Here is an 18,251-nt window from a genome sequence, read left to right as displayed (position 1 = left end):
TTCAATACTATTTCAGAATCTTCTATCGTTAATCTCATATTCTGAAAATTTTTTGTTTGTGAAAAATTTTGAACTGGTTTTCTGCTTCATTATTCATCATACTGTTCTCCTGTGTTGGCGAGTTCGCCATGTTAACATTTTCTTCATTCTCCCTATCCATCATTTTTGCCTTTTTCTTCGATCGCGTAATCATTTACAAAACATACAAATCTCGTCACTATACGAAAATTACACACAATATGACACTTTATCACCAACAGTACCATTCACACGAATACTTCCCGACAAACACGATTAACGAACAATTGAAATGTTTATAATTGCACAAAATTGTCAAACCCGTATATAAGACATCAAAAATTAAATTCTGCCAAAATACCATTAAAAGAATAACAAGACAACTACAAATGTTCAGTTACCAAATTTACACATGCAATATAGACTACAATTACTAAACTATAAATTACTACAACAATACTGCTGTCTGCTATTTTTACTATCAAAAGAATTCCAAGGGACGATCCTGGCAGGGTCGCCATATGCATGGGGGCTTAATTAAATAGAATGCAAATAATTTTAATTTTAGTACACAATCTGACTGCACAGAATAAAGACAAAGAACGAAAGGAAATTTCTGTTAACACAATTAATTAACTAAGTCCCCAGTAACTATAAAAGCTACAAAACAACAAAGCACAAATGTAACTGTTCTGTGTGTGGAAGTGTGATTCAACATACATATCTGGAACGGTTCTTCCACGATAAGACAAGATATTTTAAACACGATTTACACTGAAGTAATTAAAAAAACTAGAAATACTATAATTGCATATAGAAACCAGAATTACAGTCTAACACAAGAACACGAACCAGATGCTTTGTTGACTGCACCTGTGAGCAAGAGGTATTGTTATAAAGAACATTAAAAATTAAAAAAAATCTTTACCTTCATATATATTGACAAAAAAATACGCTCTGATCATTACAACATCCCCTATCCAACAACATCTGGTGTCTTGCCCAACAGAACAACTGCACACGACATGGTCACAATTAGTACTCTAACTACGGCTACCTCAGAACTATTACTGCCCTCAGCAACTTCTCAGCGGCAACTGCCAGTGGAGGCGGCTGAATAATACTCTTTGACGTAATCTCTGGCGCTGTGACTCAGTGTATCCACCTTTCAACTGACCCCCTGACCCAGATGATAAAGTTGTTGAAAGGTCAGAACAAACTTTAGTATCAGCTGAAACAAGTACCCCACTCATACAGGCACAGTTGATGCTGACTTCCATCTACCATCGATATGTTGGGGAAAATACATACACTATTGGCCATTAAAATTGCAACACCACGAAGATGACGTGCTACAGACGCGAAATTTAACCGACTGGGAGAAGATGCTGTGATATGCAGATCATTTGCTTTTCAGAGCATTCACACAAGGTTGGCGCCAGTGGCGACACCTACAACGTGCTGACATGAGGAAAGTTTCCAACCAATTTCTCATACACAAACAGCAGTTGACCGGCGTTGCCTGGTGAAACGTTGTTGTGATGCCTCGTGTAAGGAGGAGAAATGCGTAGCATCACGTTTCCGACTTTGATAAAGGTCGGATTGTAGCCTATGGCGATTGCGGTTTATCGTATCGCGACATCGCTGCTCGCGTTGGTCGAGATCCAATGACTGTTAACAGACTATGGAATCGGTGGGTTCAGGAGAGTACTACGGAACGCCGTGCTGGATCCCAACGGCCTCGTTTATCACTAGCAGTCGAGATGACAAGCATCTTATCCGCATGGCTGTAACGGATCGTGCAGCCACGTCTCGATCCCTGAGTCAACAGATGGGGACGTTTGCAAGACAACAACCATCTGCACGAATACTTCGACGACGTTTGCAGCAGCATGGACTTTCAGCTCGGAGACCATGGCTGCAATTGCCCTTGACGCTGCATCACAGACAGGAACTCCTGTGTACTCAACGACGAACCTGGGTGCACGAATGGCAATACGTCATTTTTTTATGAATCCAGGTTCTGTTTACAGCATCACGATGGTCGCATCCGTGTTTGGCGACATCGCGGCGAACGCACATTGGAAGCGTGTATTCGTAATCGCCATACTGTCGTGTCACCCGGCGTGATGGTATGGGGTGCTGTTGGTTACATATCTCGGTCACCTCTTGTTCGCATTGACGGCACTTTGAACAGTGGACGTTACATTTCAGATGTATTACGACCCGTCGCTCTACCCTTTATTCGATCCCTCCAAAACCCTACATTTTAGCAGGATAATGCATGACTGCATGTTGCAGGTCCTGTACGGGTCTTTCTGGATACAGAAAATATTCGACTGCTGCCCTGGCCAGCACTTTCTCCAGATCTCTCACCAATTGAAAACGTCTGGTCAATGGTGGCCGGCAACTGGATCGCCACAATGCACCAGTCAGTACTCTTGATGAACTGTAGTATCATGTTGAAGATGCATGGGGAGCTGTTCCTGTACACGTTATCCAAGCTCTGTTTGACTCAATGCCCAGGCGTATCCATGCCGTTATTACTGTCAGAGGTAGTTGTTCTGGGTACTGATTTCTCAGATCTATGCACCCAAATTGCGTGAAAATGTAATCACGTGTCAGTTCTAGTGTAAAATATTTGTCCAATTAATACCCGTTTATCATCTGTATTTCTTCTTGGTGTAGCAATTTAATGGCCAGTAGTGTAATTTTCGTCACCCACGAGATACACCTTTCACTCATATGTATCATCCATTCTCTTCCACACAGACACAGGATTTTGATATGGACACAAGGGCTCCCATACCGGTGGGCAAGGCCCCTCCTCTCCCCTGCTCTCAGGGAAAAGAAAAAATATAATGTAGTCAGGTGCGTTACTTTCAAGAAAACCATTTAAAAGTTGATGTTACGAAGGTTAGAACTGGAACTTTCTCATGGCTACTTATAAGCTGCCATTCATCTTCGAGAATCTAAAAATACTCCGTACCAACAGGTCTAGCCCCTACCCCACCCCACTCCTACAAACAATCGCATGAGCGCCCTTGCATGTGAATAGAGCTGGTGCCGTTTACCCCTATATGGGGATAGAATTAAAACTAAGACACTTTTTCTTCGTCAAGGCTATCTGCTGTCTCAAACAGGCACCCAAAGGCAGCGAAACGACTCAATGACAAGACAAATCATATGAAAAACTCTGGTACCGCACACCGCGGCATTTGAATCCCCGCCATACGCCATGGATGTCGGAGACCTCTAGATGTCTCTGCACCATCGCACCGTTGGCTAGGCGCAAACTGAGACGCGTACAGCACGTGTGACGTGACGCGACACTACAGCGCGACAAGCACGTGCCGCACGGGTCACGCGTGTCCAGCGCATATTCCGACTCGTACACCATACTTCGCACGCGTCGACTGGCGATGCTCTGCGCTGACTGAACCGAAGTGCGCGCAACCTCTTATCTTTCTCAAACTATTTTACACAAACTATTCACCGAAAATATTTGATTTTTGTCTTACTTGTAGCGTTATGTATCAGCTTTGTGGCGAAGGGCCCAACATTTCGCTAATGACCATTCTTGTTGTGATGTACACATTTTAGTAAGACGCTACGCAAAATTCAAAAAGTTTGCAACCAAAATTGGGGGTCGCTATGATTTTGCGTTTGGTGCGTAGTACACCATATGTTGCTGGGTATGAAATTTAGCTAACATGCTGGATTTTTGTTTAGACTTGGGAGGAGTACTCTATCTGCCTCCGATCTCGAGAAAATGGATCCGATGTAGCGCGCTCACTTCCGATCTCACGGAGATGAGTATGGCAAATTACACTGTGACAAAGGTAGTACATTTAAACCAGTCACCAAGAGAAATGTGGCCGTTACACACAAACGGCGATGTTTCTTCGAATGAGAAAAGGTTAACAACTCACACAAAAATAGAGTGCCAATTCTGTTGAAATTTTGGTGGAATCCCCGTAATCCACCGTATTTTTAACACTGAGCGACTGGAATGGAAATTTACCAAAGGATTTTATTCCTTCTCTTGATCTGAGCAGTATTAAAATAATGACGAGCGTTCCTTCAGGCGGAATGATAGCCACATGCGAGATACTGGTTACTCACCTAGGGCTTGCCAAGCTGACGCGTGATCGCGAATAAAATAGTTGTTATTGAGAAGAATAAACAATTGATCTGTCGCACAACACAATGGTCAATGTGTTGTCAGCAGCGAAGGATAATGCGCGCGACAGGAATGCACAAGCTAGCCATGTGTGCCTTGTAAGAACGAGTTCGAAAAAAATTGTCATGAAAGTAGATCTGCCTTTGTCAGCAGCTCATTTCAGCGAATTAAATGTATCTATCATAACACTCTTTTAGGATATTCCTACTTTCGTAATAATACCGACCATTTTCTTCATTTGTGTAGCCTGTTGTTGTATAATTAGTTTCTTAATGCTGATAATGTCCATGCAACAATTGAAATGCTTTTTCTCATCAAGGCGAACCAATTAAAGCATTGCTATTTGTGACTGCTTTTCAACTGTTTCTAGCTTGCAGTGGAAATATGTTGTCCACATGGATGTAGTACAGTGTGTCGTACTACATTATTACATCCACATCAGGGTAATCACAGTGAAACTTCTATACTTCAGATCTTGGACGGTTTTTACCACAAGCACAAAGGGATCACACCTGTGGAGATTATCCCTTTCTAAATTTTTGTAACAGATCGTACAGATACGCTAGCTTACTAGGCAGCGAGAATATAACCTTGCTTTACTTTCCTCCTTGATTCTTAATAACATGATTTTATAATATTCCTTGCTTCCTTATTCACTACCCTCTGTCTCTTCTTGCGATCTGAAAACATCGGGGAGGCATATGGTGCAATTCCAACGGCCAATGGCTCATCAGTTAATGAAGTATACATTTTTCTTGACAGAAGAAAAACAAAACAAAACAATGCAGATATAAATAACAGAAAAGTATAACGTGCTAACGAAGAAAGCTGGAGCGTTTAAATGGCGAAAAACGAAACACTACCCAAAGCCAATAAAATTGAGTACACAGTAAGGCAAATTTTATCGTATTGGCAATACTACCACTGCTGATATCGTCTGTTTTTCTTCTTTCTTTCTTCTTCCGTTTTTAAAAAAGTCTGTAGGCTGTAGAGCAGCGCACTAAGCTGCTGCCAGCACGCTCCCTTCGGGGGGGAATTGGAAAACCAATAAAGGAAAAAAAAGCTCAACCAGCGAGTCTAATTGTTGCGTGAGTCTCGACACATCGCCTCGACAACAGACAGCGTGTTTACTGTTCTTTGTTTTCATTGCTAGTGGATGTCTTGGGTCGTTTGGTTGTCTCTGTCACTTCGTTGCTTCTTGAGTATTGTCGTCGTCAGGTCTCTCCCCATCGTCCGTCATTGTTTCGTGTCCGTCCTTTCCGTTCGTTTGTTTGTTCACGGGCCGCTCTTCGTTTGGTCCCGCCGCTCTTTCTTGGCCACTACGCGACCGAAACGGTCGCGGTTACCCCAGGTTACAACAAAAACAGTTAACAAGTTCCTTTCTACGTTATTGCTCATAACTTCCTTTTTTCGTCATAATATTAATACGTGAAAGAGTAGATCTCCCTCTCTCTGATGCATCTCGAGAAACATTCTGGCTGAATGCATCTGTTGCTGCTTGTAGAGAGCACTCAGCAAATGCGGCGCCTATCTTGCACAGATTTTGCGGTAGTGAAGATGGCCTGTCAGGATCTTTGGGATAGAAGAGCGTCCAGTTGCAGCCCCAGGAGGTAATCGCATCAGAATGTTGTCAATGGTAATACAACGATCTTCCTCCACAACAGATAGTTGTTTTGCTGCGAAAAAAACCAATGACAGAGCACAGCTCACAAGCAGACACACGTTGAAGTGACAACTCCATGCTAGATGGCAACGTACTGACAAGATACTGCAGTATGCATCGTAAACCGGTGTGAGCATTGACAACATATACCTTCCGCCCAGGCGTTTTCGCCATATGGACTACGTCTGTCAGCTCTCTTCCGCCACATGCTATATCCGTGGCGCAGAGAACATTGTGGCAGACTACCTTTCCCGCATCTGCGTGCTAACTGCACTGCTGAATCTGGAGGAACTCAGCCAGCTACAAGACGACAACGATGGTATACAGCGAATAAAATGAGACAATAACTCATTGCTCTCTATCCAGCCCCATATACTAACTGGTTCAGCAATCCCTGTCCTTTATGACACCTCTACAGGCACACTTCGCCCCTTGGTCTCTGCCGCCCTTCACCATAGGGTCTTTACCATCTTGCATGGCCTAAGTCACCCTGGGATGCGAGCCATGACACGGCTGGTTATGGAGTGCTTCATCTGGCCTGCAATGAAGCATGACTGTCGCACTTGGATCCGTGCGTGCATTCTGTGCCAGCGCAGCAAGGTCGGCAGGCATGCTCAACCTCCTCTGGGCAAGTTTGACATCCTGAAGGGGCGTTTCCGGCACACCCATATTGACATTACTGGTTCCCTTTCCCCGTTCGAGGGCTACAGACGTATCTTATCGATCATTGGCAGTGTGACCTGCTGGGTTGAGGCGGTCCCACTTACTGACATCATGACCGAGACAGTCATCCATTCCTTCGTCTTGGTGTGGGTTGCTCGCTTCGGCTGTCCCCTATCTCTCACCACTGACCAGAGACACCAGTTTGAGCCTGCACTCTTTGCACAACTCTGCAAACTCTGCGGCGTTGCCAAGTTTCATACCACACCACACCACCAGCACTTGAACGGCCTCGTCGAGCAGTGGCACCGCACACTCAAGGCGGCCCTAATAAGCCATGGAGGCCTCTGGTCTCACGCCCTCCCGCGGGTCCTGCTGGGTATTTTCTTGGCTCATGAAGATCTTAATGCCTCGCTCACCGAGGTTCTGTATGGTGAGCCTGTCCTTCTCCCCGCCAAATTCGTCAAGGATTCACCTGCCGCCACATCTGAGAACCCCCCTGGTTGAGCATGTCCACACACATGTAGCACACCTCTGCACCCTTCCATCCCGCCCCCACACCACCACACCCACATGTGTTCAACCACAAGGACCTAGCTACATGTGACTTTGTGATGCTGCGGAACAACACTGTGTGGGCAGCCCTTCAGCTGCCCTAATATTCAGGCCCTCACTGTGTGCTACAATGCGGTACCAACACGTTCATCATCCACCTCCGCGGACGGCTCCAGACAGTCTCCGATAATAGACTTAAACTGGCATGGTCCCTCAACGACCACCTCCCTCCCAATGCAGCCGTCCCGCCTTCAGCCGATTCATCTCAGACCGCCATCACCTCTCACGTGCAGCCATTGGAACCACCATGCTGCAGCACCATCGACACTTCCGCCTCCACTTACCACACTGGCCGCCGCCTACAACCGCCACATTGGCACTAAGACTTCATCTCATGAGCCCTCCCTCTGCCGTGCTCTGCACTACTGGTGTGTGTGTGTGGGGGGGGGGAGCGGGGGAGGAGGGGGGGACGACTCTGTGGCATCTCTGGCACAGAGTGCCCTATCTTTGACACTTTTTTTCTGTGGACTAGTGAGTTCTTGTGTGAAACTTTCAGTGCGCAGATGTGTAAAAGCCATTCTTTGTTATATGTACAAGAGACTAATAAATGTGTATTCAATATTAAGTGTGTCACCTCTTAACTAATCTTCTATGGTTCAAATGGCTCTGAGCACTATGGGACTCAACTGCTGTGGTCATCAGTCCCCTAGAACTTAGAACTACTTAAACCTAACTAACCTAAGGACATCACACACATCCATGCCCGAGGCAGGATTCGAACCTGCGACCGTAGCAGTCGCGCGGTTCCGGACTCAGCGCCTTAACCGCGAGACCACCGCGGCCGGCAATCTTCTATGATAACCACACAGTATTATACTAAGCCCTTTGTTTTAGAGTGAACTGAAATTAAATTAAACCAATTTACAAAAAAAAAAAAAAAAAATATATGGTGCTTACATACAATTTGCAATAATTTATTGTTGAGCACCATCTGAAGTCGAACTTAATAAGTTTATCAGTGGTATCAGTTTGCTCTCTTGCATTGTAGGTCTCAGTCAAGGTGTCATCTAATTCAGTAGCTGTGGTGATCTTTGTTTCCTGATTACTGTCTTCGTCACTACTTTTTGAACCAATATTTATTACTATTCTTTCAGTCTTTGAGTCCACAAAAATGCCATAGTACTGGTATTCTATGTCAATATATTAGGGTCGTCCAAATATGCGAGTTTCCCCATTATATTTTTCTGCAAAATAAACTGGCCCATGACATGTGAGCACTGGCGAGTTTGACTGGTATATGTTGTCAATGCTCACACTGGTTTATTATGCATACTGCAGTATCTTGTCAGTACGTTGCCATCTACCATTGAGTTATCACTTCAAAGTGTGTCCTTTTATGTGCTGTGCTCAATCATTAGTTTTTTTGGAGCTAAACAACTATCTGTTGTGGAGAAAGATCGTTGCATTACCATTGACAACATCCTAATGCGATTACCTCCTGGGGCTGCAATTGGACGCTCATCTATCACTAAGATCCTGACAGACCATCACAAAATCTGTGCAAGACAGACGGCACATTTCTTCTGATTGCTATCTAAAAGCAGCAACAGATGGATTCAGACAAAATGTTTCTCCAAATGCTTCAGAGAGAGGGAGATCTACTCTTCAAACGGCTTGCCACTGGGAATGGGATCTGGGTCCATCACTCGACTTCTGAGACCAAAGTCAGTGTGAAAGAAGCCCCATGAAAGTCCCCCTAAAAATAGCAAAGTTTTCTTATTCGATATGGAAAGTAATAGCAACAATCTTTTGGGACTCTGAGAGGGCTTTTCTCGCTCGCTACCCGTCACTCAACACCACAGTGAATGCACAGAGGTACTGTAATGTCTTGAGTAACCTGCGAACTACCATTAAAAGAAAACGCAATGAAATTAAGTCACGCAAAGTCTTCTTTCTTCATGACAATGCCCAGCCTCATACAGTTCGCATGACCTGGACAGAGTTCAGAAGATTCAAATGGGAATTGTTCCCGCATCCTCCACATTCACTAGAAGTTGCTGCAAGCGATTGTCACATGTTCCCACAACTCAAAGGTCTTCTTGAAGGTAAACACTTCAGTAGCAGGGATGAAGTCATATCAACAGTGAACAGCTGGTACTAGCAACACTGTACAAAACTGTTTACGGAAAACTTCTGCCACGCTACCAAAAATTCTCGGAAGAACATTGTAACTAGATAGAAAAGTAAGAGAAGCGTTGTGCAGAGCCAATAAAATGAATTTAACATGAACACTATACAAGATCCAGAATGAGATTTTCACTCTGCAGTGGAGTGTGTGCTGATATGAAACTTCCTGGCAGATTAAAACTGTGTGCCGGACCAAGACTCGAACTCAGGACCTTTGCCTTTCGCGGGCAGGTGCTCTACCGTCTTTTTTTTTAACGGTTAACCACTTCTTTTTTTAAAATTTATTTCCAGTGTCAGGCTTACCACCTTTGCTGACATACATTTTGTTGTACTCTCGCATAAATAGTGTCTACAATGTCCATATGTTGACAAATAGTGGCTAATTAGAAAATTAATTAATTAAGGAAATGAATAAAACTGAAAATGCCTAAATGAAAGACATGAAGGCATTGCGGATAGTACAAATACAAAAGAAACATGCTCCTGTAGCAATGAAATGAAATTCGTGTCGGGGGCGACACCTGCTCACGACCCGACGTTCGATAGAGCAAGAGAGCCATCTATCGACTCGTTCTCCAGACATTGGTGTAAAACTGGGTCGTCTACTCGAAATTAACTAAGGGTCTGTACGTGTGATCGATGTCTATCTCGTCTTCTTCGTCTATCTCATCTCTCACCCGTCACACCCCATCTGGCCGGCGGGTCGGTAAATGTAAGTGGCAAGTAATTGGCGAAGTCTTGCCCATATTTCTTATGCTGTTGCAGCTTCGTGTGTCCATCCAGGAGAAAATGCCAAAAATCCATTTTGTCCTTTTCCGATTCCTTATACACGTAGCCCACCACCATTCCCCGTACCCATGTCACTGCATTGGTTTTTTGGACCGGAAAATAAGATTCTTGGGGGAAAAAAAGGTGTCTGAAGAAATTGTGTGAGGGGCAGAGCGTAACAGGAACGCTAATATCTGTTGTGCCAAGTGCCACACTGGAGCTGTCCCACTACATGCTAAACGATGTTCATCAGTGTCCACTGTTGCGGAGCCTAAACATAGTGCAGTGTCTGCCAAATGAACCGCGTGCCGCTGTTGATTCGTTGCGAACTTCCTATTTACCGCCACATACCATGTTGAGCGTACCGACGTTGGGAGGTAAACGTTCCGTATAACGCGCCATATCTGTCACCAGTTTTTTTCTGGTACTTCTTTTCCAGGGTATTCCTGGGGCACCGGCGCAGTAAGAGTTGGTATACATCTCGCGTCGTCGTTAGTCGTGTTGTTGGGAAGGGATCTCTGACATAGCTAAGCTCCAAAAAAAAGACTTGAAATTTGACAGCTTCGGTGAGATATGTCCCACATTAACTGGGGGAAGCATTGAAGTGGGCGCTAGTACATCGGCCAACGCACCCGAGATATTGCGAAATTGACCGCGCCACTGTCGGAAAATCGTACTGACGAATAATGCCCGTGCCTTTTCATATACGTTCACTAGAAAAAGTCCGCCCTCTCCAGGTGGTAACGTAAGCGTTGTGCATTGTATCTTAAACAGGTGTCCCACACTCACGTAGGTTCCGAAAGTTGCTTGTATCCGTGAAGCCATTGTGCGCGTTAAAGGTAGGACATGCGCTACGTGAGTGAGTCTCAGTGCTAGGTATACGTTAACATAGGCCACCCGCTGAATCATATCGAACGCTCTTAATTTCTGTAACAGCACCATTATCCGCATCAGCTTCAATATGCGCCGGTAGTTATCCGCTGATGTCCACTGCACATCCATGTGGAACGTAATACCTAGGCATTTTATGGTCTTAACTAACATGAGCGGGCCTTTCTCCCCCGGTTGTAATCCTCGACCAACATTCATGCAGCGTGATTTTTGTAGATTAAGCACGCTTCCTGCCGCCATCCCATATCGCTGTGTCCATGCCAACGCCGTACGTATTTCTTCGCCTGTCCGTGCCACCAGCATCACATCGTCAGCATAAGCGCGGCAATGATAGGTCAGTTGTGGCAAAGGCACTCCCTCCAACCGTCTTCGGAGACCATATAGACAGGGTTCCAAAGCCACTGCATGCAAAAATATCGAAAGGGGACAACCTTGACGAACTGACCTTGAAATAACAACGTAGTTAGTGCCCCGCCCATTCACCGAGACCTTTGATCGTACGCCGTGTAACAGTCGCATGATCAGTAGAATGAAGGCCTGTGGGATTCCCAATCTGCCCATCACCGCATGCAAAAAGGGATGATCCACTCTGTCGAATGCATGATCGAAGTCAATAGCGACGAGTCCCCCACGCACTCGGCATGCCGCTGCTAATGCAATGATATCTCGGTAGTCACCGAGCACCGGATGTACGTTACTCTTACCGCCGAGGCAAGTTTGATCTATGAGGAGTCTATCAGAAAGTGAAGACCGCAGGCGAGCCCCAAGGATGCGCGCGAAGCTCTTATAGTCGCAATTCAAGAGCGTGAGTGGTCTATAATCTCCTGGCCTTCTGCCACCGCGCGGTTTGGGGATTGGGATGATGATACCCTCCGTGAATTCGGCAGGTATCTCAATCTGCAGTAACAGGAGTTCGTTGTACATCTGAATCCAGGTCCGTCCCATGAGGTATGCAAAGGCGCGGTAAAATTCAATTCGGAAGCCGTCCTGTCCCGGGGACTTGTTCGGAGCCCCCCTGGCAACTGTATCTGTCAGCTCGTCCTCTGTTATCGCTGTGATGAAAGTCGCTACATCCAGTGGTGGTCCTCTATCTGGCACTTCCGAGATGACATCATGTAGTGTCTCGTGGTTCACATGTACAGGTGCATATAACTGGCGGAAATAGTCGGTAAGCACATGCGCAATATCATGCTGGTGCCCAACTTGCTGGCCAGTTTCAGAGATTAGTTCCCTGATCAACGTCCTGCGTCGTCGTTGGCGTTCACGTACTACGTGGTCCATGGAGGGGGTTTCGGCAGCAACTGTGTCCGCCAATCTCGTCCGGATCATTGTACCTTCCATTCTTAGTCTCGTCAGCTGTAATAACTTGGCTTTTATCCTGCACATGGCCGTGTGCCTTTCCGGCGATGGTTGTTGGGTCATCAGCTCCCTCAGGGCTGTAAAATAAAAATCAGTCATCGTGCGGTTCCACTGCGATTTGTCCTGCCCGTATCGTATCAACGTTCTCTATAACGTTGGTTTTGCGCATTTAATCCACCACTGGAGAACCGAGATGTATGCTAGTTGGCGGCGAACACAGCTCTCCCAGGCCGCCTCTATCCACCGCCGACATTCAGTGTCACGTAAAAGTGCACAATTCATTTTCCAGTGACCCTTACTCTGCCATATCTTCTGACGCGTTAGTGAAATCGTACAGACGTACGCCATATGATCCGTAAAAGCCACTGGCCAGATTTCAGCATCCAGTATCGCCGTCCGTAGAGCTCTTCTCACATACACTCTATCAAGTCTACTCTCTGAGTGTCTCGTTACAAACGTATAACCCGGTCTGTCGCCATGCTGCAGTTCCCAGGTATCCAGAAGCGCCATTTCGGTAATCAGTGCACGCAGTTCCATGCAGGGCACATAATGAGGTACTTGGCCCTTTTTGTCGACGACACAATTAAAGTCGCCGCCCACTATATAGTTATCATAGCGTCCAGCGAACAACGGTGCTATCTCTTCGGTGTAAAATGTCGCCCTTTCTCTTCGTTTTGTGGAGCCAGATGGCGCGTATAAATTGATGAAATGAACGCCGTCGACAGTGATCGCTATGCCACGTGCCGAAGGGAGAGACATGACGTCCTCCAGTCCTATTCCTTCCCTGGTCAGAATCGCCACACCGCATCCACTTTCATTGTGCACTGAATAATGTGCCTCGTAGCCGTAGAACTCTGGCGGTGATGTGAAACGCACTTCTTGTAGGAGTACAATATCCACGTCCCCAGCGCGTAACATATCTTTCAGCATTTGAATTTTAAGCGGTGTCCGAATGCCATTAATGTTTATCGTGGCAATGCGGTACGCCTGGCTTGTGTTCATCACTTGTCGGGCGGTGTCATTAAGCAGCTATCTGCACCCCCGGCGATGTGAAACGCACTTCTTGTAGGAGTACAATATCCACGTCCCCAGCGCGTAACATATCTTTCAGCATTTGAATTTTAAGCGGTGTCCGAATGCCATTAATGTTTATCGTGGCAATGCGGTACGCCTGGCTTGTGTTCATCACTTGTCGGGCGGTGTCATTAAGCAGCTATCTGCACCCCCGGCGATGTGAAACGCACTTCTTGTAGGAGTACAATATCCACGTCCCCAGCGCGTAACATATCTTTCAGCATTTGAATTTTAAGCGGTGTCCGAATGCCATTAATGTTTATCGTGGCAATGCGGTACGCCTGGCTTGTGTTCATCACTTGTCGGGCGCTGTCATTAAGCAGCTACCTGCACCCCCGGCGCTCCTCACCACACTAAGTTGTTCAACATTTCCCGACCTCTCCCGGCCTCTGGCCAGGACTATCCTCAATCATCGCGTTCGTATTTTCATTCTGTTCCTGTTGGTCCGTTTCTTGCGCCCAGTCCCCCAGCATATTTCCGGAACTGGTCGAAGGATGGGAGGCAACGTTGTCGCCGCTCTGATGTTGGACAGTTGTCACCTCCACTTCCGCTTTCCGGTCACCAGAAGGAAAGTTCAAGTTATCATCGCTGTGTAATTCCTGCATCGTCATCTCGGTATCTGTTGAATCCACTGGTCTCAGGTCAATACTGTCATTGTCGTCCACTGTCCCCTTCGGGACTATGGCTATCGTCAGCAGAAGTCAGTCGACGCTTCTTTCTTCTCTTCGGCAAACGCTGTTTCCATTGCCTTGCATCCGCATCTGCCATTTGGGCCGCGTATCCTCCGTCTTGGGCCTGGCCTATCACGCTCTCGGTGGAAGCACTGGCAGCCACCACGGATGAGCCTGGAGCGGCCGTCAGCTGCACCTCTTGTGTGGTGTCCTGTGTCTGCTGTGGTGGAACCGGTGGTCGGAGCTCCAGTCAGTTGGTGTCCATGTTCTCTATAGGGGGCAGCTGGTGGTTCCCATCGGAAATCTCCCGCACGTCGCCTCTCAGGCCTTCCACAAAGGTCAACGGTAAGACAGTCATCTGTTGTGGCGCCTGAACGTCATCCCGTGGAGTTTGCACTAAACGTCGCTGGAGGCATTCCGAGCGGACGTGACCTTCTTTCCCGCACCCCGAGCAAGTGCGAGGTTGCCCATCATAGATTATAATCGCTCGACAACCTCCTATGTACAAATAAAAGGGGACGTGCTTTCGCAGTTCAATCCATATTTGTCTCGCCCCATTTAAAACGGGGTACATGGTAAAACTCGTCCATTTTTCGGCCACATGGGATAGAACTGTACCGTATGGCCGAAAGGCGTCCATAACAAGTTCAGACGGGACCTCAAACGGAAGTTCGAAGACTCGTATAGTGCGGTTCCCCATTCCCGCGTGATCGACTGTGACCACACCAACATTCCCGTCGGCATGACAGAAACGATATCCGTTCGGTGATCGTTGTAGAAGTCTTTCGCAAGCAGCCTCGTCAACAAGATTGACATAGACGACGCTTGAAACGATCGATAAATTGATTCCCACGATTTCCTGTGGATTGATTTTTACTTCTTCTCTTACGAAACGTTCAATCTCGTGTGCCTTTGGTCGTGTATAGTCGTTCGCAAAACTGAACTTCAACGTCGTTTCTCTGTACGAGTGTGCCATCTCGTTCTAGACTCACAACACCGCACACGCGAAGCTGCTCCGGCGTAAACAAACGCGCGCGCACAACAGCGAAGGCAGGCAACACGGTCCGCACTGTGTCACTGCCGAAGGCAGACTGCCATCTGAGCTACCCAAGCACGACTCACGCCCCGTTCTCACAGCTTCACTTCTGCCAGTACCTCGTCTCCTACCTTCCAAACTTTACAGAAGCTCTCCTGCGAACGTTGCAAAACTAGCACTCCTGAAAGAAAGGATATTGCGGAGGCAAAGGTCCTGAGTTCAAGTCTCGGTCCGGCACACAGTTTTAATCAGCGAGGAAGTTTCATATCAGCCCACACTCTGCTGCAGAGTGAAAATCTCATTCTGGAAATATCCCCTAGGCTGTGGCTAAGCCATGTCTCCGCAATATCCTTTCTTTCAGGAATGCTACTTCTGCAAGTTTCGCAGGAGAGCTTCTGTAAAGTGTGGAAGGTAGGAGACTAGGTACTGGCAGAAGTGAAGCTGTGGGGATGGGGCGTGAGTGAGTCATGCTTGGGTAGCTCAGATGGTAGAACAATTGCCCGCGAAAGGCAAAGGTCCCGAGTTCGAGTCTCGGTCCGGCACACAGTTTTAATCTGCCAGGAAATTTCACTATACAAGATGTACCATCAGTATTTCTAATTTTCTGAAATTCGTAAAGACTTTTACTTTGATTTACCTTTATTTGACAGTTATTATCCCCACGCAAGATTGGTACTCTGCACCTCACCATGAAAGAAGTTATGCACTCAATCAAGATTTGCTGTCATAACGCTGGTAAAACAGAGAACCCTACTGGCATGCTCCGGAGAGCATCACTTCAAGTACAGAAGACAGATCAGGGGACAGATTACAGTATTCAGCACTCAAGAATATATTGTCGGAACACAGCACAGACAAATAGCATTGTTGGCGGTTGAGCAGAACCCCTGGCGTAAACTCTGATAATCAGTTTGGCTTATGGCTTTGATGTGTTTAGTCGCTTGTCTTGCGTACACTTTGTGCCATAATTAAAGTGTTCTAGATTGTAGCCAGATTTTGTGCTTATTCACCATTGTCATTGCCTATACCCTGTAAAAATATACTGGTGGTCTTGGATGACTGTTTTCCCACGTAATTTCATCATTTCCAGCTTACGTGCAGCTACAATGCTGTTGTCGTCCTCCCGTAATGCTGCGCAATTTACTGCCTGCTGACAACGGTTTTCATGCTACGAGTTTGGGCGTTATGGATAATGTTGAGTCCTTGTCACCAAATGTGGGGTACTGCCCGCTTGCCTTGCATAGGGTGCCTAAAGGAAACTGCATTCTTGGAATGCTATACAACAATTCAAGCAAATAAAATTAATACTTTTATTCGAATAAAGCAGATTGACAGTACTTAACTTTGTGATTTGCAAAGGTGTTGCAAGCGATGGGCAACATGTAAACAAGCAATGGATATGGATCACTAATAACTGTTCTCGTAGCTCTCTCTGCTAGGCTGTGCTAATACTTTGCAAATCTCCCCACTAATGTCCAGCCGAGGCTGGCAGGAGCAGTGCTTATATTCATTTCGGCTAGCTGTCACTCCTATCGTGGTGACGTCCTGGTCACCACACTATTGGCTGATGTTGTTTTGCTGCCTTCTCTTTCCTAGCGTTCCTAATCTTCATTCCAGCGCTTGTGGTTACGCCAGAACAGATAACACAATGGATGCAGTCCACGTGATAAAAAGTGGCATTATACTCTCTTGGACTGTATAGTGTTAGTGTGTAACTCCGCCGAACAGTGGAATGTAACAAAGAATGTACTTTGCGATGGTTCTCAGAATCCTGTTCCTTTCACTGGGCTACATTCAAGCTATAAAAATCCAACCAATTGGATTCAAGCCTACCAACTTTCAAAAAATATCAACAATGCCACTTGGGGATTTGATCTCTTCGAACCTCATGCAACTGGCTGCATCACCTCCCACATCGTCTACTACACATCATGCCATGTCGTGTATGGACATACTTGCTCGGCCAATTTTCCACTATGGAGATTGTCTTGGCAACCAACGAGCCACAAGACAAATCTCAAACTACAGCCATTCTAACCAAATCATCCAATGTTATGGTTCACCATTTTGAACAGTATCTAGTGACATCATCAGTGATGGCACGAAATTTGTTACTCTTCTAAGTCACTTGGGGGAACACGCAGACACAATGACTGGTATTATTCTCCCCCGCCCCCCTTCCTCTAGCAGCAACAAGTGTGACACTGCGGAAGTACCACTACTGTGCTGCCTCAACTGCTCCCAAAAGAACAAATCCAACAACTCAATTATGACAAAGCTTTTAAACTCCATCGTCATAATGATGACAGCTCCACACCCAGATCAACCTTCAGCTCATGCCGATGGGTTGTAAAACTCCCCCAGCAAGTCCAACTAGCGAACGTCACCCATGTGCTTGAACCTTCGGGCGTACACTGCTGGCCATTAAAATTGCTACACCGCGAAGATGACGTGCTACAGACGCGAAATTTAACCGACAAGACGAAGGTGCTGTGATATGCAAATGATTAGCTTTTCAGAGCATTCACACAAGGTTGGCGACACCTACAACGTGCTGACACGAGGAAAGTTTCCAACCGCTTTCTCATACACAAACATCAGTTGCCCAGCGTTGCCTGGTGAAACGTTGTTGTGTTGCCACATGTAAGGAGGAGAAATGCGTACCTTCACGTTTCCGTCTTTGATAAAGGTCGCATTGTAGCCTGTCGCGATTGCTGATTATTGTATCACGACATTGCTACTTGCATTGGTCGAGATCCAATGACTGTTAGCAGAATATGGAAATGGTGGGTTCAGGAGGGTAATACAGAACGCCTTGCTGGATCCCAACGGCCTCGTATTACTAGCAGTCGAGATGACAGGCATCTTATCTGCATGGCTGTAACAGATCGTGAAGCCACATCACGATGCCTGAGTCAACAGATGGGGACATTTGCAAGACAACAACCATCTGCATGAACAGTTCGACGACATTTGCAGCAGCATGGACTATCAGCTCAGAGACCATGGCTGCGGTTACCCTCGACACTGCATCACAGCAGGAGCGCCTGCAATGGTGTACTCAATGACGAACCTGGATGCACGAATGGCAAAACGTCATTCGATCCCTGCGAAACTCTACATTTCAGCAGGATAATGCACGACCGCATGTTGCACGTCGTGTACGGGCCTTTCTGGATACAGAAA

At 46.4% G+C, this 18,251-nt stretch overlaps 1 protein-coding gene across 1 annotated transcript in view; it reads right to left on the bottom strand.

Annotated features, from left to right (window-relative positions):
• The window catches only part of LOC126281274 (protein lethal(2)essential for life-like), a 42,641-nt gene extending 41,606 nt beyond the window's left edge, over positions 1-1,035 (bottom strand). Inside the window, exon 1 of the mRNA XM_049980101.1 lies at positions 947-1,035. Within this exon, the coding sequence (XP_049836058.1) occupies positions 947-952 (6 nt within the window). The 5' untranslated portion in view covers positions 953-1,035. The remainder of the gene's footprint in view (positions 1-946) is intronic.
• Positions 1,036-18,251: the final 17,216 nt, after the last annotated feature.

Source organism: Schistocerca gregaria, chromosome 7, assembly GCF_023897955.1.
Source record: "Schistocerca gregaria isolate iqSchGreg1 chromosome 7, iqSchGreg1.2, whole genome shotgun sequence".
NCBI classification, from domain to species: Eukaryota; Metazoa; Arthropoda; class Insecta; order Orthoptera; family Acrididae; genus Schistocerca; species Schistocerca gregaria.
Note: the sequence above shows the minus strand (reverse complement) of the source record. Positions and strands in the feature narration are given on the sequence as shown.